Source organism: Columba livia, chromosome 22 (assembly GCF_036013475.1).
Source record: "Columba livia isolate bColLiv1 breed racing homer chromosome 22, bColLiv1.pat.W.v2, whole genome shotgun sequence".
Taxonomy (NCBI): domain Eukaryota; kingdom Metazoa; phylum Chordata; class Aves; order Columbiformes; family Columbidae; genus Columba; species Columba livia.
In genome coordinates this window covers 4,837,880-4,862,406 of record NC_088623.1, presented here as the reverse complement: position 1 = coordinate 4,862,406, position 24,527 = coordinate 4,837,880, and the positions used below count along the sequence as shown (strand labels likewise).

General features: G+C 45.6%; 1 protein-coding gene across 3 annotated transcripts in view; it reads right to left on the bottom strand.

The window, feature by feature from the left end:
* MAGI3 (membrane associated guanylate kinase, WW and PDZ domain containing 3) overlaps positions 1-24,527 on the bottom strand; it is a 56,158-nt gene that overhangs the window by 6,470 nt on the left and 25,161 nt on the right. For 2 of the 3 annotated variants that reach the window (XM_065038753.1, XM_065038750.1), the window contains exons 2-17: positions 21,384-21,500; positions 19,823-19,942; positions 18,624-18,833; positions 17,362-17,536; positions 16,499-16,578; positions 15,344-15,401; positions 14,664-14,758; positions 13,869-14,057; positions 12,132-12,740; positions 11,087-11,118; positions 9,903-10,056; positions 9,262-9,353; positions 7,175-7,367; positions 5,919-6,104; positions 2,766-2,951; positions 60-153 (exon numbers count right to left, since the gene is read on the bottom strand). In XM_065038753.1, the coding sequence (XP_064894825.1) occupies positions 60-153; positions 2,766-2,951; positions 5,919-6,104; positions 7,175-7,367; positions 9,262-9,353; positions 9,903-10,056; positions 11,087-11,118; positions 12,132-12,740; positions 13,869-14,057; positions 14,664-14,758; positions 15,344-15,401; positions 16,499-16,578; positions 17,362-17,536; positions 18,624-18,833; positions 19,823-19,942; positions 21,384-21,500 (2,590 nt within the window). Of the gene's footprint in view, positions 1-59; positions 154-2,765; positions 2,952-5,918; positions 6,105-7,174; positions 7,368-9,261; positions 9,354-9,902; positions 10,057-11,086; positions 11,119-12,131; positions 12,741-13,868; positions 14,058-14,663; positions 14,759-15,343; positions 15,402-16,498; positions 16,579-17,361; positions 17,537-18,623; positions 18,834-19,822; positions 19,943-21,379; positions 21,501-24,527 lie in introns of those variants that run through there. The other variant, XM_065038751.1, reaches the window with a different exon arrangement.

The following is a 24,527-nucleotide window of genomic DNA, read 5'->3' as shown; positions in this document are numbered from 1 at the left end:
ACAATCCCCCTGGTCAAGGTTTTCTAGCTGCTCCCAGTTCCTTTTGCCAAGGGCAGTACCTGTCAGTGCTGGGCTGCGCCGGTCCCAGCGGCCGGTGCTGCGGAGCTGGGCTCTGCCGGGCCGAGTTCGTTCCCGAGGGAGGACCACGGTGTTCTGACAAATTCAAACAAAACCAACAGTCAGAGAGACCTTCGGAGAATCATTCCGGTTGGAAAAGCCCCTCGAGATCATCGAGTCCAACCATAACCCACCCTGCCCCTGCCCCATGTCCTGAGAACCTCATGTCCGTCTGTCCAGCCCTCCAGGGATGGTGACTCCAGCACTGCCCTGGGCAGCCTGTTCCAATGCCCCACAGCCTTTTCCATTAATACATTTTTCTTCCCAAACATGAAGCCAGGCAGAGTCACCATCAGTGTCCTGCGGATGCCACCGCCGCAGCACCCCAGGCTCAGCACCGCGCGGAGGGGATTTTTCCAACACCAGGAACCCAAGGAATAATTATGCTTACCTATGCTCCTTTTCCTTGGAAAAACAACACAATTTTAACCAAATCAGACAGAACAAAGGGGTCTTAGACCAAGCACCCACACTAGAGATACCCCAGTGCTCTCCCAGGCACATCTTAACTGCATTTCTCACTTAAGAACAAACCAACCCCTGTAAAATATACAAAGTGCTTCAGCATCTTAAGGGAAGGAAAACACAAGGCGCATTGTAACAGTGAATTTCTCGGGAACGCCAGGTCTCGGAAGCCCTTCGCAGCACCGCTCGGTGCTGTTACTACGACGTGCCTTAAAGAGGTTTTTCTCTAGAGACAAAATGTCAACTTTTACTCCCGGTTTATACTCAGAGTTTTAATTTAGAAGCACAGGCAAGAAAAATGCCATCTGTTTGTCCAGTCTCTGCAGCCTGCTCTCCCGCGTTCCCAGCTAACACACGACAAAAGCCGACAGGCTCCTGCTTTTGTGAAAAATGCTAAAGAACGGCTGCTGGCGCGTGAAGTGGGATTCATGTGTTTGGATGAAAAGCAAAGCTCACACGTCTGCGGGAGCTGGAGGGAGCGGGAAGGGGCACGACGAGGATCTCGGGGCACGGCGCTGAGGACGATGCACCGGGGAACGGAAAATGCTGCCGAGGTTTCTGCTTCGTGATGCTCAACAGCTGGTAAAACAGGCATTTTTCTCTTCGGAGGTGAATCCTGCATCACAAAATCCTTCACATCTTACTTCCCCCCCTCCCTTTCTTTGTTGATTCTCCTCAGTTTCTTATTTCTACATTTTGGCTCCAAATCTGTAAATCTGGGAGTGGGAAAAGCTGAATTCTTAGGCAGAGTTCAGCTCCTGCATAAATAAGGGACAAAAATGATGGATTCAGAAGGCTTGTTTTGAAAACAAAGCTGATTAAGAGCCGCAGAGAAAGATTTAATGCAAGCAACTCAGACTTGAGTTGCATTACAACCACTGCTCTGGGCAAGTGCTTCGGGGGGTGTCCCTTCAGACCAGAATGAATGAGATTTGATAAAGAAAATCTTAACAGAAAAATAGAAGCCTCTCTGCTTCAAGCATTAACAAAAAGGAAAATAAAGTCTTTGAAATTCTGTATTATGGGCTGAGAGAGCATGTTAAATATTTGCAGTGAATGTGAAATTAGAGAATGATCTGTTGGCTTTATTCACATTCTGGTTTTAGGTATTTATTATTTAAAAGGCAAAGAAAACCAGCTTTCTGACAAAATAATGATGGCGAGTTTAATTAAACCCACAAGCAGCAATCCAGAAAGACGCAGTGGCGAGCAGGGTCGGAAAACAGCTTTTCTCTTCAAATGACTGGATTTTATATATTTACAGTGAACCGCCTGTGTAGGAACAATATCATACTGAGCACAGCGCTGCATGGGAGCTTCCATTACAAATATGGCCCCTCCAAAGAGGGGACTTCGCAGTCACAAATACAAATAGTCACAAATACTGACGCGGCACCTACGTGTGGGGGATTCGCCAGCAGCCTCCAGGTTCCGCAGCAAAACCCCGCGCGAGGTTTTCGCGGTGGGACGGGACCGTTTTTCCAAGGGTGGTTTCAGCAGACAGAACCACAGCATCTTTCTCCCTTAGCCCAGGGATGCGGCATGAGGGGATTTGTGTGTTCTAACGTGGTGGGAAGGAAAAACTCGGTGGCTAAATGGGGAGGACCTGGGGAGCTGGTGTCCCTGAGACCCCGGAGCACCCGAGGGCACGTCCCTGACCTGGGACATTGCTGCTGGCAGCACCGCAGCAGTGAGGGACGATTGCTGTACGGGGGCAGGAAGATTTTCCGCCTGCCCACCACCCTGTGTTCGCTGCAGGTCCCCCAGGAGACGGGGAGAGGCCATTTCTCTTTGGTTGATGAACACAGGTATGGACAGATCATGTCTCCCTGGGAGCACGATCCCCCTCTCTCATGTTAGAAACCATGAGAACTTCTCTTACCCTGCGATGTGTTGTCACCAGAGTCATAAAATGTTCTGGGTTGGAAGGGACCTCAAAGACCACATCGTTCCAAGCCCCCTGCCATGGGCAGGGACACCTTCCACTACCCCAGTTACTTGTATTTTTCAGTACAACCACCTTTCTCTGCCCCACCTGCCTTCAGAGCAAACGGTTGAGCTTCACTCTCACCTCCAAACACCTTAAAATACCCCACTTTACATGAATTAACTTCCAAAGTCACAAACATCGGGCTCTGGCCGCGTGGCAGGACCCATCCACGCGCCGGGGGCTCCCTCCTCACCTTCCTCGGCCACCACCGTCAGGGTCACCACGTTGCCCGCGTCCTTGATGAGCTGCACGATGCTGTCGTGCGAGAGCTCCACGATGGACTGGCCGTTCACCGCTGAGATGCGGTCTCCCACTTTGAGCTTCCCGCACTGGTCGGCTGGGCTCCCCTCTATAACTCGCCCGATCTTGTGAGGAATAACTAGGAAACCAAAAACAGACATGGCGACACAATGAATATCTGTATAAGCATCACCCAAGCCCAGGATTGCCACAGTCGGCCCAAAGATCAATCCTGCTCCGAAGCGCGGCACTGGTAGCACAAGAAAAACCTGCAAATAACTAAAAATCCTTCATTCTACTGAGTGAATGGGAACAGCGACCCCTGACAGCACAGGCCTTGTCACATACAAGGTGTTGCGCCTAAAGCAAAACGCAGGGAGGAAATGGGTCACATCTGCAAAGGGATGAATAAGACCACGTGTGCCAGGAGCGCTCTGAAGCTGTTTGTTTTCTCGCTCCTAACGTGTTGTTTTCCATTCCCTGGGGCACCGTGTGGACTCAGAGACAGCTACGGACACTCGGTTTAACAGTCGTGCGACATCTGGACGCACGGGTTAATGCTTCCTCCTTACAACCACAAAACAAGCCTTAAACACACTTCAAAAGGGAATCAAACTTCTCCTGCCAGAAACTGTCTTAGTAACCTGGTGAGCACCCCGGCAGCGACCTCAGCAAGTTGTGCAGATCAGCTCCACACAGACACAGTCCCTGTTCCTGCCGAGATGAACGTGCACCTGGAATAATCGCTTTGAATTTTAGCGGGCTCTCCTGGCTTGGTTTCCTCATTTCAGCCCATGGTGACACTCTGCTCTGTATCCAGACTCTTCCGAGTTACTTTCCCGGAGGTGAACACGGATGCAGGAACGAGCAGAACTCAAAATGCAGAAGGAGGGAGGGCTGCTCCGCTCCGGCTCCTCTCCCAGCCCCGCGCTGGTGCTCGGGGAGAGATGTGGTTTTACAGTTTGCTGAGCCGGACGCCAGCACGGCAGATGGCACTCGGCAGCCAGCGAGATGCCATCACGCCGGGAGGAGCCGACCAAAACCCGGGGCGAGAGCGCGGCTGGCGGAGCTGCCTGCGCGCTGACGCGGCTCCGCCAGAGCCGATCCGCGTTACGTCGAAGCGCATCAGTCAGCGTGCTTTCCCACGCGTCTAGAACAGCCTTTGGTTCAGCTGGGTGCCTGAAAGCACAGCAACATTGGCTCCTGCCCTTCCCACGTCCCTCATCGGGGCTCTTCTCTGCAGGAACTGCTGCGCTGCTCCTTGGTATCTCGTTCCCAAACCTCTCCAGACCGACCTCCACGCGTTCCATTAACGCTCCTCCTGGCACTTCACATACAAGCCTGTTTGCACCTCCAGTGGTTTGATGAATCCCTGTTTGCTGTAGCGGCTGCTCTCCCAAACACACTCTCCTCTGGGGGGTGGCAGAGGTGAGGAACATCAGTCACTTCTCAGGATTATCAAATCCATGCTTTTCAAATCCATGACAGCACATCTAAAACCCTTTCACATCGTCATCAGCCACGCAAGACTGAAAAGCCATCACAGATTGTTTTAATGAGCCAGCACACGCAGAAGTTACTGTGAAGTAACAGACACTGATGCCTCCTAGCATTCAGCATGAGTTTAAATTTTAATTACACTTCCCTTAATAGACTGTTTTTTTAAGTATTATATAAACCTAAGAGCCAACTGTGAAGAGTAAAGCACTGCAGGGCTGCAGCCTCAACTGCTGATTACTTGTTTTAAAATATCCTGGCTTTACAAGAACACAGGAGCCTCACGTTAAACCGCGGCACGGAACAGTTCTGCACAGCAGAGCCTGCGGATGCACCAGCGCCTCTTTTCCTGCGTGTCAAAAACAGCCCAGACCACAGGGCTCATGTTTCCAGCACTTGAATTGCTTTCAGTTGTCTTCTACTTTATGTTCTAGCATCAAATAAACAGGGATTTGCAGCAGATCCCCAGACAAAATGTGGCGTGTAGTAGCTATATTGTAGCAGAACACCAATATACTATAGAATAATTCTGTTTATAATATTTTTTCTTAATATCTGACTGACCAGACAAAACACCGTCAACCCGCGGCCACTCGGGTTGTGATCATCACGCATGGGGGGTGACATCTTGCCCTGCGGTTGCCATGGCAACGTGACAGCAGCTCCGTGCATGGACCACGGCCGCTGCACATCCCACCACTGCACATCCCAGAGCAGCTGGCTTGAACATTCCTGAAAAGGTGCCGTCTGAGCCAAGACTGCCTCACACTCTAAATATACATCATATGAATTCAGCACCATGTTATTTAGAAACAGATTTTTTTCTTCCCTGCGCTCCCGCTGGCTTTTTATTGTGCAGTAAAATGAAATGGAAAAACAGAAGGAAGTGTCTGAGGCTCAATAAAAAAAGAGACAAACTTGCAATGCTTCATTACGCCTGGAACCGGCTGAGAAAGTTTCAGAAGAGTGATTTACACTAAAGGAATTGAGTAAGGATTTCAGGAGTTACCTGTATTTCAGCATCAGTGAATTGAGTCTGTGGGTGAACACGCGGAGCGAGTTTGTGTTTCGGGGCAGATAACCCAAACCTGATGGCCCAAGGGAATGAATCTCAAGAAAGATGATCGTACCCGCCACCTCATGCACAAAACCGTTCCGCTGCCTCCCCGGCGCCGCGGGGGAGCAGCCGCCACCAGCACGAGGCACAGAAATCAGACCTGGTCCCGCGTGGGATCTTCCATCGGCTGAGCTGGACTGCAGGGCTTCCTGCAAACAGCTGCTGCTCGCACTACTTCTTTTTATTTTCCCTTTTAACCTTGGTTATTTTGCCGTTTATCTTTACACCTATGCCTGAAGCCACGTCCATCTATCAGAGCTATAACACCAGAGCGTGCTGCTTTTTCATTTTGATGGTCTTTCTAGACAAACACCCTGCCTGACAGTAACAACTTCATTGTTTTCTCTCAAGTGCTGCAGTCTCTATTCTCTCAGACCCCCAAAATAAGGAATTCTACCTGATCAGCAAGCTGCGGCCCCGCTCTCACACCGATGCTGTGGTACGAGCACTGGACAGCGAGTGGCGGTGACAACACCAGAACACGGCACTTACCGCCAGGAGGAGGTTTATTCTTTGAGGTGAGGATGACGAAGCCAAATCCTTCGTTCTCCTTCCGCTGCAGACGGACGTCATAGACCTCCGGGGGTTGCTGGTTTGCAAGCTCTGCCCGATTCGGTCGGGGAGAACCGTTCTGCGTCAGGACAGGCTGCGACTCCTCCTCCTCCGCTTGCTTTTCCCCTTGCAGGTAAGAGACAAACAACAAATAAGGCAAAAACAATACTGCTGGTTTATCAAGCAGCGACAGCAAAACCTGCATCTCAGTATCAGCACCAGCATGAGGGAGCACTGGCTGCCTGGGAAAGCAGGGGGGCGGTTTATCAACAATGCAGTTTGGATCAAACGGAAATCAGATGGAGGATAAAGCCTTCAAAGGCCAAGGGTCCCACACACCGTGCGTATTTGTGCAAGGAAAGCCCGTTGCACACAGCTGAACAGACTTGGCTTCGTGTACACAGTGAGGAACAACTGTTTACTTGGAACAACGGAAATGTTTTTCAAAAGGCAGTTTGAAGACTTAAGCCAGGCTTTCTTTTAGGAAACCCATTACAATTTGGTCCTAAAGTAGTCAAACTACCGGAAGGCACCTTAAAAAAAAGGAGAATTAAGCTTAAAAGTACTTTTTCCTTTTACTTGTCTATACTCAGAATTACTGGCGGAATAACGCAATGGAAAAGCAACAGTGGTTGCTGATTGGAACAGGGACTGTTCCCAGTTCTGAACCCCCATTCCAGCTCTGTCATACACACAATCAGCATCATCAAGTTAAGGACAATAATCTGTCCACTGCTGATCTGGACATTGATCTAAAACTGCAGCATCACCAGATGCTGCCCTGAGTCACCTCTGGTTTGAATGCACTTATTCTTGCCACACAGAGATGCTGGAAGATTTGAGAATACAGCATATTGTATAGAAAAGACACTGTGTTATTACTTGATTTGCACAGCGTTAGTGGCTGTTCTAACTAATACCTGCAAAAAGATTTGAAGAAAACGCCACTGCCATCATTATTTTCAGAGCCGTACCTGTGTGAGCTGTGCAAGCACCAAAGCATCACTTACTAAACACTGTTTTTCTCCAGCCACTCAGCATTACAGCTGACCCTCCTCAATCTCAGGCTGCTCAGCTCTCGTGCAATAACCACGAAGTTTCAGAGCAGCTTTAGTCCATCCGATTACAAAACCCCAAGTGTTCCCTTAGCTAGATCTGTGCCCCGCAGGACCCTCTCGGGACAGACGGACACGTACCACCGAAGAAGATCTTCCTGCGGACCGTGAGCAGCACCTGCCCGTTGCGAGCAGCGCTGGTCATCAAGTCCAAAACTTGCTTGTGCGACTTCCCTTTGACGGGGACTCCGTCGATACACATCAGCTCGTCCGCGGCTCGCAGCCTGCCGTCCTTTTCCGCCGCTCCCAGCGGGATTATGGCTCCGATGTAGATCTGTCGGCAGAGCAGAGTCAGGGGGGTTGGACGGCAGAACGCGGATTCAGCACAACACGGATTCACCAGAACTCCCCATGGGCGGGATCCAGGTGGAACCAAACAGACCAGGGCTTGGGGGAAGATATTTTTAAAGACTCAGCTTTGGAGAAGGTATTTTTAAAGATTATCCCTCAATTCCAGCAGAAATGTCACCAGCGAGTGCACTTTGCACACATGGTGGATGCAACTTGGGGGCTCAGAGCATCCAGTAAATACATAAATAGTTTTTGGGGTTTTTTAATCCTTATTTCCATGGATTCTGGAATTATCGCTATCTCTTGAGTGTATTTGTCAGTTTGTTAGAAAGCCCGGCTTTTGATATAAGCACACACTGTGTACTTATTGCATATATACGATTTCCCAGGCATTATTGAAATGAAAGCCTCTGTCATTCATTCTACTTACTTTATTTTTTTCCTACCCAATCTAGGCCAGAATGACTGGGGAAGAAGTAAAAGCTTTTGAAAGAACTCAAATTCCGTTCGGAAAAGCTGCTCAGACAGTTCCACGCTTCAAGTTTTTCCAGCGCGCAGCTTTTGGCGATTAGATAATGAATTTAACCAGCTGCACCCCTCTTATCAATTTTCTCTACCCCCACCTCGTAAAGTGCTACTAAATATACCACAGATAAGAGCACCACACGCTCTTTCATGTGTCAGAATCGTATTCGAGTTAAATGGAAGATTATGGCCAGTAGTTTTTGGAAGTGGAGCCATGTGGGCAGATGATCCGCACGCAGCGTTCCTGCCGTTAGCCTGGACTTACCACCGGCTGCTATGGAAACAAAACACCACGAATGCCAGAAAGTGCAACAGAAGTAAAATTCTTTGGTTTCGCTCTTCTTTTGAGGAGAAAAAAACAGAAAAGGATAGGAAAAAAAGGCTGAAAAAAAACACGTACTCCTTAACTGCGATCAGAAAACTCTATCTGTTCCAAAAGCTTTTCCTCTTGAGAGCTGAGGGAATGGCCCCTGACATTGGGTACAAGTCTTAGCACTTCTTCCCAGAGGGAAATATTGGCATTTTTGGAAATAGAGGAGCCTCCTAAAGGCTGATGTCAGAAGAACCGGCCGCCCAGGGGTTTCCACGCTGGCATTCGCCCGTTTTCCTCCTCCTGTGCAAACTCCAGAGCTACATTTTGATGCCAGTTACAATGCAAAACCCCATTTGCAGAAGGCGGCCAGTCTTAACAGGCTCCGCTTCAAGGCTTTCATGAAAATCCTGAAGTACCACACTCTGTATTTTCTGAGACGAGAGGGAAACACAAGGCAAATAAAAGCCTGGAGGAGCGCACTGGGAAGGCTGCGCTTGTCTCCTCGAGATGAACCCACCAGATGAACTCACAGAACCAAACGCGCTTTTGAAAATTTGGTGGGAGAGGTGGGGGAAAAGTGGTACAAAACAACCCCAAATGCTGCCTTGTTTCACTGGGCTGCATCCAAAGAGCGGCCTGACCACGGTCAGGGAGGGAACAGCAGCTCCTTTCCACCCGGACGAGCCTTTTGTGCCAAGAACAGCGTGGGGATCAAGTGGCAACGGGCAAAGTGGTCCCGAGACACAGCAACAAGCACAGAAACAACATGAGCGTTATCAGCTGGGCAGAGAAAACCGCTGCCAAAGAGACTCGAGATAGCGGAGAGGGCACGGGAACCTTGCAGGTTAAAGTCAGCCACGAAGAGGGAAAAATGAAAGGTAACCTGAACCAATTCTTCATCTTCACAGGCAGTTACTGATCAATTTTGACATCACTGAACTGTTTAGAATGAGAGGGAAATCAGGACGACAGAGTAGGAGTTATTCTAACAGCAATACCGTAAGATAACACGTAGGCAACCATAAACTGTTCCACTTACTGGCTGGTCTGGTCCATCCCCTCCGAGCACCCGGAAACCAAAGCCCGACTCTTGTTTTCGGAGGAAAACATCCAAATCTCTTGTGTTTGGAGCTAAGACAAAACAACATTTCAAAACATGTAAGGAGCTAAGTGAGATTATCGAAATATTATGTTTTTGTGGTGCATTCTGACTCTTCCTATTGACAAAACACAGTGAATAGAAATACAGTTCATCATTCAAACAGTCAAATCTTCAGCGATGTCCTCTTTCCAAAATGGAAAAATACATTTTTGAGAAAAGGCTGAAAAGGGATAGGACGGATTGACGAATGGCAGAGGAGAAACCGCGGCTGCATTCGTATGGTGGGGCAGGATCAAATCTGGTCTGTAACACACATCAGAACTGCCTTCTGGAAACTCCGAAATGGCCAGGTCTGCTTCAGAACTACATCATCCTTGAGACCATTTCTATCACAAACTGTTTTACCATAAACCGGGCTGAAGGATATTGTAATTGTTTTTCTGTATGGATTACGCATTTCTGGAACTGTTTTATTTACAGGAGCTTAGCGGACTCGGCAGTCACAGTGGTTATATCACACACGACAAATCAAATTCCTTCACAACTGAGTATTTCCAAGTTGAAGCCGAAATACTCACGTTTGTCCTCGTACATGGTCTTAGACTTCAGGTAGACTTCGGAAGGGTCCAGTTTGGGAGAGCCTGGTCGCACAGCGGTGGGCGGGAACGGCATCGGCTGCGGGATGGGGTCACCAACAGCTTCCAAACTCCCTGAACTGTCCTGCTTGTCCTTCTGCAACACAGCCCACCCCACAAAACACACCTTCAATCAAGAGCACAACCGAACTCGCACACTTGTGCGTGCAAAGACGATCGATACCACGTGGAGGTGAAATGTAGGGCAAAACAAGGGAATTATATTAGACCTCGAGGTAGCTTTTCCAGTAGGTACGTGTCTGACTGCACTGAAGTCGTCCTCACAGGCCACAGATTACTACTGGAAGGCTTAGAAAGGGGGTTTGGAGTTACCGATGTCAGTATTTGCATTCTTCTCTTATGATCCGATAGCTGCAACAGGCCTAATAGTATTTCACAAAGGACGCCAAGCGTGCTTGTGATCTCCCACCCTGATTTCCAATCGATTACGCACTCAAGGAACTCTAAATATTTATTCTGGGCTGAAACCCAATCCGGAAAACTGGAACACGGCAGCCTGCATGTGTCTGTGCACGTTAAACAAAAGCACAAGCGGAACAGACCTAGAGATGCCCTTTTACGAAGAGCAGAAGAAAAACCCCCAAGGGGTTTAGCAGTTTGACACTTCTTGTATGTTTATACACACAAGAACTTGCCCTTTTTAACTGAATTATTTTGCCACGCTGCTTAATGCCACTGAACATCGAATGCTCCGTGGGAAATCGCTACTGCACGTGTGCTCGAACGCCAGTCCCTGAGTCCAAAGTATTTTTAGCCTGCGTGGGAGCTGTGCTGACGAGGCTCCTAAAATCCAGAAATGAGGTTACAAAGGCAGCTCAAAGTGGGCACGCAGTGATTTTACGTATAGTGCAAAGAAAAGGAAATAATGATAGAACTTAAGCAGCAGCGTCATATTTAAATCGTGACAAACCAACAATACTACACCTCTTGTCATACAAGATCTTTGCCACGTTCTTGATTCTTCAGTGGTAAGAAGAGAGAGATCCATTAAACACCTCCAAAGAATCTTTTGTGTTAAGTGCACCATATTTATGAGGCTGTTTTGTAACTGAAAATCCCTGAATATTCTACATAGAAACACATTTAAACACATGGCTAATACTCACCCCTTTGGTAGTTTTAGTAGGTGAAGGTGGACCTGAAGGAGACACAATGGAGAAAGCAATTTCAACACTTGGGCACCAAAAGTTTAAAGAGCATTAAAGTAACACAATCAGCTCCTCCTAGGTTGAATATAATAACTGCTCATTCAGTCTTCAATGTTCACTTGACCAAAACCATCACTTCAGAGAGGTCTCAGATTAGAATTGCCAGCTGTGCAACAACGAAAAACCATCTATTTCTCTTCTTGTTAGACACCGCTCAACCCAAACACACATCGGTTCATTGGATATGGAGACTTTGCAAATTTCTGTAGAGGAGTTTCACTCGCTACCAAAGAAAACTAATTATCTCCTTCACTGATTAAGGAATAGTAGCATTTATAAGGAAAAAGACCTGGAGATTTTTGCACATGTCAATGACTGCTTCGAGTGACACTCAGGGCTACAATAAAAGCTTAAAGGGACACTAAGCAGCCACACGTTGCTTCGCAATTCATTCAGCTCTGTCTGGCAAACGCACGCGATCCACCAGTCAGTTTTTGGGGAGAAGATGCGTCCAGGTCTGTGACTGACGGTCAATGAAGAGGTATAAATAGGCAAACGCAAAAATGAGAATTTTTGGGGTATTTCCAGCGATCGGCTCCGCCTCACTGCTGATGCTTCTTCCTGGCTCCTGTCACCACCCTCCACTGCAGCTGCACTTACTGGAATACATTTGGAGAGCCTCAGCAAACCCCATCCATCATACGCTCTGTATTATGCTAGAGGCCACGTTTCTGCTCTAGTACTCCCCGAGCACTTGGAAGAAACGGTCCATAAATGTATCATAATATAATTTTGGAAAAAAAAAAGGAAAAAAACAAACCCTAGCAACGTGTTCTCACCCCAAATACCATGGGGTATAAATTAAACATAGAACATAATGGCTCAGAGACATAATAAACTGCTATTTAGCTGCCAAGACTGGACATGATTTAGATATCACACTTAAAAGGGACTTTTAAGAAGCACATAACCATGTACGACAACTGTAAATTTATGTATGTACCTCCTCGTACAATGAGCAGCGGCACCTCTGCTCCTACTGGAAATTGCTTCAGCACCTCCACCACCTGCAGGTGTGTCAAGCTCTGTACGTTCTGATGGCAAATCTCCTTGATCACGTCCCCCTTCTGAAGGCCTTGGCACCACTGGCTGTCTAAAATCATCTTCACCTTCTGTCCCGTGGGACTGTCTGCAATGGCAAACCCAAAGCCTTTAGGGCCTTTGACCAAGGGAATGGTGACCAGCTCGGGCTGGGAGCCTCCAGAAGACGCCAGGGAGATCCTCTGCTCCGTCATGTCCATGGAAGGGCCGTTGAGACGACCGTTGACCAACATAGGGCCCATTTTTCCATTCTGGTCCAACACAACTGTTCCTGCTATTAAATCTTGGCTGGTGACACAAACATCTCCTTTGGTCACAGGCGGTCCGTTGATAAGAGGTGTGGCTGTCACTATATCCACCACGGGGTCTTCGTTGTCCTCGGGAAGAGGATAACCACGACACAAAGTCATGTTCACGTACTGGTTGACGGGAACGAGCTGGAACATCTGGACAACATCCGCATGGGTATGGCCAAGGACGCAGCTTCCGTTTATGTCTACAATGACATCACCTGTTACAAAAGAAAGTTCAACAGTGTCAAAAACAGGAATGAAACCACCCGTACCTGTCTGGTGTTGGTCTGAGCCCCAGAACAAAAGCCCAACTGGAGGGAATCGCTGTCCAGTCCTCAAAACTAACAATACAGGGTGGCTGGGCTATCACCTCTTGGCTATCTGTTGCCAAAAAGCATAAAGGATTTCCTCGTTGCATTGATTCTATTTCATCTCAGGACACAGTGTGCTAAATATATAAAGTTTAATCTGCAGCAGATTTTAAAAACGATACCGTAGAGCCACAGGAGATGAAGCAGTGCACGCACAACACCGCAAGCAGATGTCTTCTACTTTAATTCATATTGTACAGCATCCTAAACTCAATCCAGAATAAATCGGATTTTTTTTTGGGGGGGGGAGGGGAGTCCTATGTTTATTTTAGGACTGGCTGAACTTAAGCTAGGATTGCGCCCACACGTGTTCTGCACTCTTGCCACACATGGCTAAGGATCTATTTTCAAAATGAAGTGGAAGTAGGCTTCAAATCCTGAAACCTCATTTCATAATTTGCATTATTTTGATCATGAAACTTGGCATCTGCAATACAATACTCCCAGCAAGCAAACGGCCTTATCGCTTCAATGCCGGGGCATCAGTAAAACAGGAATTCTCTTGTTACATGAATAACAGGAACAGATACACATCTTTTCATTCCAGCGTGCGTGCGCCACAACACAATGCGGCAGGACCATCTCCGTGTTTACACAGGAGGAAAATGAACCACATACAAACAAGTTCAAACAATAGGCCAGCAATAAAGCAGGAAATCGTTTCATTTCACAACTAAATGGTATTAAATCATCAAAAGCACAAACTCTTCTTATCTGAAGAGTAAGAGAGCATATGTGCTATGTAAAGAAGCATTTTGCCTTTCCTAGTATGTAAGCTGTATGTTACAGTAAGCTTAGAGTTGACTTAATTAAATGTATAACAACAAAGTGTACAATTCTTCATGGATTGCAGGTACTTTCATCCCTCCTTTCCTTGCTCGGCCAGTTCACACAGCTTTGCTTGCTCATTCATCAAGGCTCCTGGGCCTCTAAAAGCACCACAGGAAATGGAAGTTTAGAGAAATAATGCCTGACCTGGTGCGATTCTCCCATCTTGTGCAGCGGGTCCATCTTTTAACACATTCTTCACCTGGAGAAACTCATCAGGTCTGTCCCCTCCGATGATCGTAAAGCCAAATCCCATCGTACTTTTTTTCAGCGACGTCCGTAGAAGTGCTCCTGTGAGCTGGGATGGATCTCTAGTGAAGACAGACTTCTCCAGTCCTTTTGAGATACGGAACACAGAGACACGAAGGTAGGAAACCAGGGTTAGTTTTGGTAAGGTTTCTGTTTGTTTTAAGGTGTCCTAAGGGTTAATGATTTGTTTGGTTAACCTCTGCAGCGCTGTGATGGAGTGGAGCAAACAAGACGCTGTTACACTCGTTTCACAGCTGAGTTAAGTGAATTAGAAACATCAAGAGTGTTGTAGTACAGATTTTGACAGAGCTGGAATTAAAGCTCCCGCCTACAGTTCCCAGTTTTACACTCTAACCCTTGAATACCAAGCTTAAAGTAGATCAAAAGCATAAAATTCAAGGTGTGGTTTTATCTGCATCTTCCAGCTGGCTCTTCTAACTCTCCATATATTCAAAAGCTACTTATGACAACGAGCTTCAAAAGATCAAAATTATTTTAAAGCAGTCTTAAGGTCTCAGTTCAATTTTAACATTAAAAGATCATTCAAAAAAGCCTACAGATTTGGGAGGGCAACACCACAATGGGCAGCAAAAAGACGAGGCTAATGCCTCGATGAATTCCAAAATCTGTTACTTATGACGCACTCTCACAGATAAAGACGTAAGTGATGAAGAACTCAATATCCAGCGATACCTGATTTTGAGGAGCCGCCATCAGTCTGTCCCAGCTGTTTTTTCCTTTTGGCTTCCAATACTGGGTTTTCAAACTGAGTTTTCTGGTTAATATGACTGTAGACATACAAAAGGTAGATGAGGATATCAGCAGAAAGCGTTCTGCCTGTTTCACAGAAAAGACAACCACAAAAGAGCCATCTACAAATAGTATTATTTACTACTGCAAATTAATGCTCTGGAGGAATGAATGCCAAACTATCATAATCAACACTGAAAGCATTTTTGTTCTTTCCACAACTCAATTTACTTTAAGAGCCAATACAATTTTCCTTTCTGTAATTATTAGGTAGAGCACACCTTCACTCTGCACATTTTAAAAAGGTTGCAATAGTTTAGAGCTGAGAAAAGCTGCTTTTTCTCTTGACCCTGTGTGCTGCTTCCATCTACCTATAATGTTTATGAACTCAGACAGAATCCCAGAGTGTCAGGGGTTGGAAGGGACCTCGAAATCTCATCCAGTCCAATCCCCCCACCAGAGCAGGGACACCCAGATGAGGTTACACCCACAACAGTATCACCCTTGCCAGCCTGTCCCTTAATTCTCACCCATAGACTCTCAACTCACTCCTCATCCGTGCCTGGACAATACTCAATACATTGTAAATTTATAACTGTGTCAAATTAATAATTAGCACTTACTCAACATAATATGTTCCGTACTGAGGGTCTTCTATTTTTTCCCATCCGTAAGGAAGTTCTGCAAGCAAAAAGAACAAAACTCTCCATGATGGTGAAAAACTATTTGCAAATATCAGAATTTAGCTTTACCGTTCTAGTTATGCTGACCATGGAAACTTAAATATTAGAATAATGGATACAGTGAGCTAGCTAGACATTTGAAGGATAAAATTGCCATGTAATCTTGTTTGAGGCTGCCGTAAGTTTGATGGCAACAGGAATTTTCCCAGTGTACGACAGCATGGTACCAATTATTAACACCAGCACCGCTTCACAGGGTTTGACAAAAGACCCAGTGGGTCTATTCATTTAAATGTTGATCATTTGGATATCCTGCATCTCTCTGTTTAAAATGCTCTTTTTTATCCTGTGGCGAGCTGCACATATGTTTAACAAGCAGCAGTATGCGTCCATTGCTCCAGCTGGCTTCATTATGAATTCTTAATTGTTAGGCTGCGCTATTTAGGAAGACGACTGGCTATTCTGAATTTGCCTCAGCTTTTGTAACATGTCAGGCATTTGCCAAAGACACAAACTATTTAGTACTGTTTTCTAGTGGACTAAACTGCATGACTACGTAGGAAACAGGAGTTGTCTGTAGGCCAGTCGTGAACCTGACCTGTAAGTCTTGAAGCAACAGCTTGAAGAGGTGAAGGGAGTCATTGTTCCCTCTACTTATGCATTTAAATACATCATGTCAAATGCAATCGGTATCATTAGCAATATGCTCTGTCTTCTTCATTACTCCTGTATTCTAGCACTGATGGAGCTTTTCCTCCTGCCATATTCCACTCGCGTGACAATTTCCAGTGGGATTGTCACTACCATGTGCAGCTCCCTCCTGAGCAATCACAGTCATTGGAAAAAAGATCTTGTTCCCATCTCAGGAACACAGATAAACCCAGAATTCAGTCAGATTCTATTACTCCAGGGAAAATATACTAAGGACTTTCCCAGTCTGACGTAAACTCCTATTGCCACCAAACCGGGGACACCGCAATGCGCTGCCCGCTCCAGTCGCGTGTGTCAGGAAGAAGCTCCTACCGGAGCAGTAATGGATCGTACCCAGCTGTGACAAACCAGTCACAGGTGACAAACAGATCCGGAACACCTCACCTCCATCTTCACAGTCTTCAGGAGCCTTGGCTTTCTTACAGAGCCGTGGATCAAGCCACGTGGTTGTCTTGGTGTTGTGACTGTGGAGCAGAACACAGAGGAGGAAACGCCCTCAGATTGCAGAGCTTTGCTTTACCTTAACTTTTAAACATCTACCACCATGCGCAAACCGTAGCCTTTAGGTGATGTCACCTTTATTTGAGCCTCAGCCACATCATAAAATGCTAAAAAAAGGCAACAATGCTGCTCAGAGGTACAAGCACCCTGGAGACTCTCCAGGACAGATGGGAAATGTTAGAGGCACAAACACGCTGCCCTGCCCTCAAGAGCTCATGTGGGAATATCAGCTGTTCCTACCTAAAAGGAAAAAACATTTTTAGCCTCTTATGCTTAACTCCCAGTAAGGCTTTTGTTTCCTTTAGAAATCAATAAACGAGGCTGTTTCACATGTGCATATAAGAGCTGCTTCCCAATCCTGGGCTTTAATCTGTGCTGTCTGTATTTTGAAGCGTGCATTCCCAGCCAAGGAACACAAGCAGCAAAGAATAAACAAGCTCTCAGATTTCAGAGACATTTGTTATAGCTCACCTGGCAACATCCACCCAGCTTTGTATCTTGTGAGATAAAAAACCCTCATACTATATACGAGCTGACTTTGCACGTGGAATCACAAGGTTTTCCTGTGCAATGGCAGTATGCAGCAGTAAGGAACGAAACAGTAGGGATATATTAAATTCAATAGAGAAATAGAAGCAGTAAGAGCAGAGGAAGGAGAGGTATAAGAGCAGCAAGCAGGTTGTCAGACTGCAGCCCGGCAGCACTTCAGACGGGCACAGGACCCCTTTGTGGTGTGGGTTACTCACTCGATGAAGTAGATCATGCCCGTGTCGGTGTAAGCCATCTCCCAGTTCTTGGGCAGCGGTTCCAGGGTCTCATCCCTCGACAAGTAATTTCTGAAGTCCATGGAGCTGCTTGTCTGGTTGTAGCTGGGAACAGGTTTCACCCAGTCAGGAGAATCTGAATGTTTTTCTTTGTTTTCTGCAGTTGTTCGGGGAAAGTGTTACTATTTGTCAGCTGTTTATGTTGTTTCTCACAAAGAACCACCCTCTCAATCTGGCTACGAGTGGATGTCAAACACGTCCCTGTATGTGATGTGCATTTTTCCACTTTGTTTTTTTCAGCTGCGAACTTTGAAAAGCTGACATGAAAACACTGAACTCTGCTCTTCCCCTGCCAAACAGAATTAACCTCGTATTATGTGTCTGAGCCCACGCTGAAAAATCAACGCTGGCAGAAATCCAAGCTGACTACACTTTGTTGCCGTTCCTATATAGAGAACAGCGTTTGAAATGTCATCAAATCCCACTAATATTCCTAAAAGAACGAAATGGAGAGGAGAAGCAAACTGTCAGCAAACCAAACGACACCCTCCCACAAGCCACAAAAAGGAAAAAGCCCCAAAAATTCCCTGCAGAAAACTTTAAATGCAAGAACTCCACCCTTCCGCCCCAAACTCAGTATGGTTCATCACACCACGATGCCTGCGACCCGCACCCAACTGTGCTGTGGTGTTGCCAGCCTCAATGTTTGCAAGATTAGGTGCAGTTGCAATATATTCTGATGTATTTCTCTCCACAAACTCCCCTTTGGGCAGTTTCAGGTTGTGCGATAGTTCCCTTAAGCAAAATCGTCTGAAAAATTTACAGTATGAGCTAGCGTGGCCTCTTAAACCAATCTCCTGCATGCAAATTCAGTAACCTCCCCAAAATTAAACAATACCATTTACAGGGTATGAATTATACTCCGCAAAAGATTCTGTTATGTGAAGAGCGGGTAAATTTTTCCTTCCTCCTCATGTAGCTGGCTGAGACCCAGCACTACATGTTCTCTACTGAGCAGAGCGTTTTATGATGCAATTGCACATCTGGCTGGGAAAACAGCTGTTTCTTTTTAAAAGATCATTTCAAAATTGAGTAAGAACACCATTCTGAATAGAAAACTGCCTTCAAACTTCAGGAAAACTTACAGAAAAAAAAAAGGCAGCGGGTCAAGCAAGCATGGATGTTATTTGTATACTTGTTATCTGTTCATACACTTCAGGGAATTCCTCCCCTTGTCAACCGACCTGTCCCTCCGCTGCCGTTAACTGTTTCCTTCTCCTCCTCTTCCTCCTCCTCGGGGAGAGAACTCTCCATCCTTTGCATTTTGCTGACGGACGTGGTTCTTTTCCTCTGCGATTCGGTATCAAAATCATTGTCAAATAGAACTTGATCCACTGGGTCGGGCTGGAAGGGGCTGGGCTCCGCTGGGGGCTTCGGCGTGCCGTAAAAATTACCTGACAATGAGACAGAAATCCAGATTTCTAAAGCACCGATACTTGCTGAAAGATTTTATTGCCCACATAATGTGTTTTTGGTGAAAGATCTGAACTGTAACTTAAAAAGACACTGGTACTATCAAAACCCAATTGACACTCAAAACTTACGTATTCCCACCTTGTCTTTTTGCCAATTATGCTATTGGACATCAGAAAACAATATATTTAGTTCAAAATGTCTATCCTGCCACATGTTTCCAAAGAAAATCATAGAATCCCAGAATGTCAGGGGTTGGAAGGGACCTTGAAAGCTCATCCAGTCCATAAAGACACTTGGGAAACAGTCTGAGAGCAGCAAAACAGTGAAAATCAATTGTTCTTACTCTCTGTACTGATAACTGATTAGCAGAGTAATATGCAGCAACAGAAACACGGTAAAGTCAAAACATCAATTAATTTTGTGCAGAAACTAAGTATGTTTACATAAAAACAGTTACAAGTAATCGATTTTAAAACTACAGTCCTACAATCTATTGACAATACACTTGCTAAACAAATCTGTTGATACGGCTTCATCTACAACTGATTTGTACTGGAGAGAAAGGAACAGATTTTTACTGCAATATTTTCATCTAAAACACAAAGCCGAGGAATCATCTGTTGTTTTCTGGAAAGGAATTTCGGCAGTTGACCTCTCTCCTGACTGCTCATATGATTTTTATTAGGGAACTGAGCACACAGAGAGAGAGCTGCTCAAAATTCTTGCTGGGGTAACATTTGCTGGCTGGATATGGGTTTGACCACGTAAAAAAGAAATAAATAAGAAACCCTTCTGAAAATATCAGTGAGGGCGAGGATCGAAGTGGTGACAGCCGGATAATAGATTTAATATTGCTGCTCTACCGGGAAAAGTGGAACCTCCTGGGTAGAAAGAGATGCACTTAGAGCAAGACACAGGACGTGAGCACTGGGCCTTTATTCCCGTTCATCAAACGTCGTCAACGTACCGTCATACGTTCCACTTTCCAGCAAGGCTCCGCTTTCTTCCAGGGCTTTAAACTGCTCAACAGGAATGAAATTATAGTCTACGCCAGGGACCTCCCCATCTCTGGGAGCCCTTGTAGTGCCTGAGAAGACAGAGAAAACACTCTCGTAAGATACTTCAGTGCTGCCTGTTTGCGGTACAGCTCTGTAAAAACAACGTGTTCCTGAATCTTTATACGACGCTGGTGTCACTCCAGAGGAAATGAACAATAATGCATAAAAACTAGGCTAATAAATTACATCGGAATGACAGTTCTGGTGCTGAGGAAGGAGGAGAACAAAAGCCGGGTGAGGTGGCAATTAGAGAGAATTCTTCTTATGTGCAGCGTGACTAAGCACGTTTGATTTTTGGGCTACTAAACCCATAACTGGGTTATTTTTTAACCTTATAATTCAAAGTGTAGTTCATCTATACTCCAAAGCCTAGCTATAGGTAAGCTTTTTCTAAGTAATCAGTAAATTGCTGTGTTAATGCAGAAGTTCTCCAAGTGTTATGTCTATAAATACGGGCCTCCCATAGGTATAATAGCTTAATTAAAGTTCTCCTGGAAAGGACTCCACTGATTCATTACTGCCTACAACCTAACAGCATTATAAAGGCATATGTGAATTTTTTCAGGCAGCAGCATGAACAAGAGCTGCTAGTAAAAAAGCACCTTTCACTATTACTATCTTTTAAGAAAATCACAAACTCTTGGGCGCGCTCGATATAACAACGCTAAATTGATAATGGCATTCCTGTAGTTACGGAAACACTTGTCGACAAACCTCTACATTTTCAGTGCAATGAATATTTAAATACAACCCATGACGAGCCTTTTTAATCAGCGAACCTTTGAGACAAAGTAAAGGATGATCTTGTGATAATTAAGGAATTAAATGGCACCGAAGGGCGAGAAGCAACACAGGCTATTTGGTGCGTGTGAGTGTCCTGTACCTTGAACGGTGCTTTCTACCAAGCGGGCCTGGTTGGAGCAGTGACCTTTAGGGACCTCGCTAAAGGCGAATGAATTAACACCTGCGCAGGCTGGACCACGAGATGCCAGCAGATGCTCAGAGCAGAAGGGCTGGCACAAGCAACGGGACAGGTCCAGCCAGATTCTCCGATTAATTAATTCTTGCTGTGACACTGAAGTTTGTCCACACAGTTTCTTCCTCTTCTTTTGTGCAAAAAAACCCCAGCACATTGACAAATACCAGGTCGCGTTTGCACTGTTTGATCACGCTGAGGAAGGTTTGCTTCCCATGGCGGCTCTGGTTATTCTAACAACAACTGACAAACCTTTGATGAGTAAAACACAGATATTCCTGGAGTACTCTGACCTCGAATGCTGATGTTTTTGCTGTTTTGTCGGTCTGTATTGGCCGTACCTTTCCATCGCAACTTAAGATATGAAACTAGCAAAGCCACTTACAGAAGTTCCTGCTGCAAAGTAGAACTATAAACCAGATTAGGAGAGAAGGCACTTAAAGCTCTGGAAAATGTGTCGGTTAGTCAAATGAGGCTGATCATTACATACTTACAAGGGATGGTTCTCAAGTAGAGATTGTCTCTGATCACTTGCTGGAGTTTATGGTCTATGGAGCCCTTCTGGAACTGGAGGCTCAAGTAGTGACGCAAGTCTTTGTTGATGACTTTTCCTTAAAAAAAGCAACGAACAAGAATAACTGGTAAAAATTAAGCAGGATCTTGCAACGAGAATGACACCTCAATGCTATAAATGTTCCAAAAAATGAAAGCAGCAAAGACTTGGGTTGTTTTAAATGCAACGACCTAGACAGAAAAGCCATTCCACACTTGCCAGGCCTGGACTTTCAGCTGGTGTAAATCGGCACCGTGACTCTAAGCACAGCTCAGCAACAACCATCCAACCCCAGCATCTCCCAAGCAAGACAAGGACTATATTCTAGAACTGTTCGGAAATCAATAAAAAGTATTAAAATACAGGATCTATTTCAAAAATTAAAAGTCTCTACAGACAAGAAACTGCTTCGAAATATAGTGGTAATACTTTCTATTCAATTTACACCTACTGGCTGGGTACCCGAACTCAATATTTGTCTTAGGGGAATCCACATTCTTGGTATTATAGAAAGAAAATATTTTCTTTTTAAAAGCGTTGCTTGATAGTAGAGGGTTTTTTTACAATTATTCTTTGCAATAGTTCTGTCAGGTATCATTAGCGAATCTGTCATATCACGAGATAACCACGGCCCCTTCAGCACACAAATAACTGAGCTCTTATATTACTGCTTCATCCTTCTGACAGAAGGGTACAAAAGATTGTTTTGTACCCTGTCATCTTCCCAGAGAGCACATTAAATAGGGTTCAGTGACCTTGATAAATTTAAGTTACGTACTACAGCAGAACACTCGGAGCTTTAGGGAAAAAGACTCAGTCTTTGTCTCCAAAAGCCAATCTGGGGATGGCCAGTAGCAGGCGTGCGCTGGTGTATCGCAACAGCGGGAACAAAAGCTGGAACAGACAACTGCTCCTTTTAAATTACGTCAATGACAGGTCACCAAATGCATCAACCCGCCGCAGGAGCGATGCTCGGCAGCCTGTCGGGACCAGCTGCTGGAGAGAACACCTGGAGAGACCTGAGAATGGAACAGGGCACGGAGCCGCGTCAGGCTGAACGCAAAGCTAGCCTTCGCCTTAAATCCACATCGCTGTGCTGACATCAAATGTCAAATCTGGAAAAACAACCAACAAACCAAAACCACGCAAACCCAACAAACCCTCCCACCACTACGCAAGTTTTCCCAGCCACGTGCCACTGCTGCAAAGTCGGTTGCACATCTTGGTACGTTTCTACTCTCCCTTCCCTTTCTGACAAGGGCAGATACACACCTTATATTCACCTCAAACATTACCACAGCTACATTCACCACCAGCAAACCGTACTTCAGCTTGCACCCTCTTCCTTCCAAGCAAAACAATGGCATGCTGCAAAGTGTTTAAAGGCAAAACAAGATCACCTATGAGCCCTCTCTTCATAGAGGTCTGTGCTGTCCAGGAATTAACCAACTCCCCAACTCCCTCCCAAACATGCAACTCACAGCAGCTCCCCCAGGCCCGTGATCCCCCAGCTCAATTCTCAGCTTTGCCATCATGAGCTGTTCTTCATAAAACTTTGGATTTGCTTCCTGCAGCATAATGAGCAAAACATGCCACGGAAAAGGAAAACAAATGGTGTAATCTCCAGCAAGCAAAATATTTTCCATTTGTTACGACAAATCGCTTTATTGTTTGTCGACAAGATAGTTTCTCAACATTAAAAAATGTTTCACCGCTAAAATGGCCCATCCATCTCCCTGTCAAAGGCAGATCTATAGAACTGCACTTTAACAATACAAACATACTTCACTTGGGCGGATCAATACACATGCATTTCACTCGGGCAGGTGAAGCTGGTTGTCAGCTACGCTCATGGTGGAAAGACTTGGCAAGGGGTGAAAATCTGTATGAGATGTAGAATTATAGAGACTTCATTTATTCACTGATCTTGCCCTCTTCGTGTTTTAAAATTTAAAACTCTTTTCAATAAATATTGACTCGGTCCAAAAGCAAAGCTGCTACCAGGGATATGCCAACAATCAAGGGTTAATCTTGACGTTAAAGCTTTAAAGATTGGACTGTATTGTGAGACCAAGACTAAACTGAAGATTGAAAAGATTGCCTGGGGAAAACAGAAGAAAGTCAAACTAAAGAGGGAAAATGACAGAAAGTCACATAGAGAATGGTGTGCATTAGAAAGCAGGAAAATAAAGTAATAGCAAGGGTGCTTTAGGCAACCTCCAAAGCTTGTTCTTGTGCAAAAGCTGGATATTTCCCCCTTCAGGAGTCGAACATGCTCTTTTACATTGTTTCACGTAGGCTTTTAGGAGAAACCCATGTATCCGACTCTCCAAAATGACCTAATAAATGTCGGGTTGGTGTTTGTTGTGCTGCTGAGCTGCCTCGGAAGGATGACACACGCAACACAGGGACCAGTCAAGAGGAATCATGTACTTCACAGCATTCAGGTTCTACAAGACGAACAGGCACAAGGCCCTTGTCTTCAGTTTTAATTTAAATTAACCACAAAGGAGCTGTTTAAACAAGGACACGCACACTGCAGCTTGCTAAGGAAAACTAAGTGACTGCAAAAGAAAAGGCGGCTTGAGTACTGCTGCAAGTAAATCCAGGGCTGCGAAGGGAAGAGCCGAGCGAGAGCGACAGAATCATTGCAAAAAACAGGGGATTTTAATGCAAAAAACAGGGGTTTTTTGCAGCTTCCATTTCTCTTGTCACACCGCAAACCGCAACGGCAAAGCTGCCTTCGCTGCGGCACCTAAGCAGGACAAAAACAGCTATTTATACACCCAACCTGTCATGGAAACGCTCAAGTACACACATTGTGGTTACAAACGGATGAGCATTGCTGTGGTGCTACTAGAACACACATTTCTAAAATTTCATCTCTAAATTGGCATTGTTGGTAAAACAGCAAAGCTCGAAGTTGAAACATGCAAATAAATTCTAAGAATATATGTAGATTTCACGTTGCTGCCCAATAGTAAGTCACAGAAAATAATATCACGAGTACGTCTGGCGAAGGCTGGTACACGGAATATCCGCGCCAACCCCACAGATTGCTCTGAAAACCACGTGGAAATTCTCC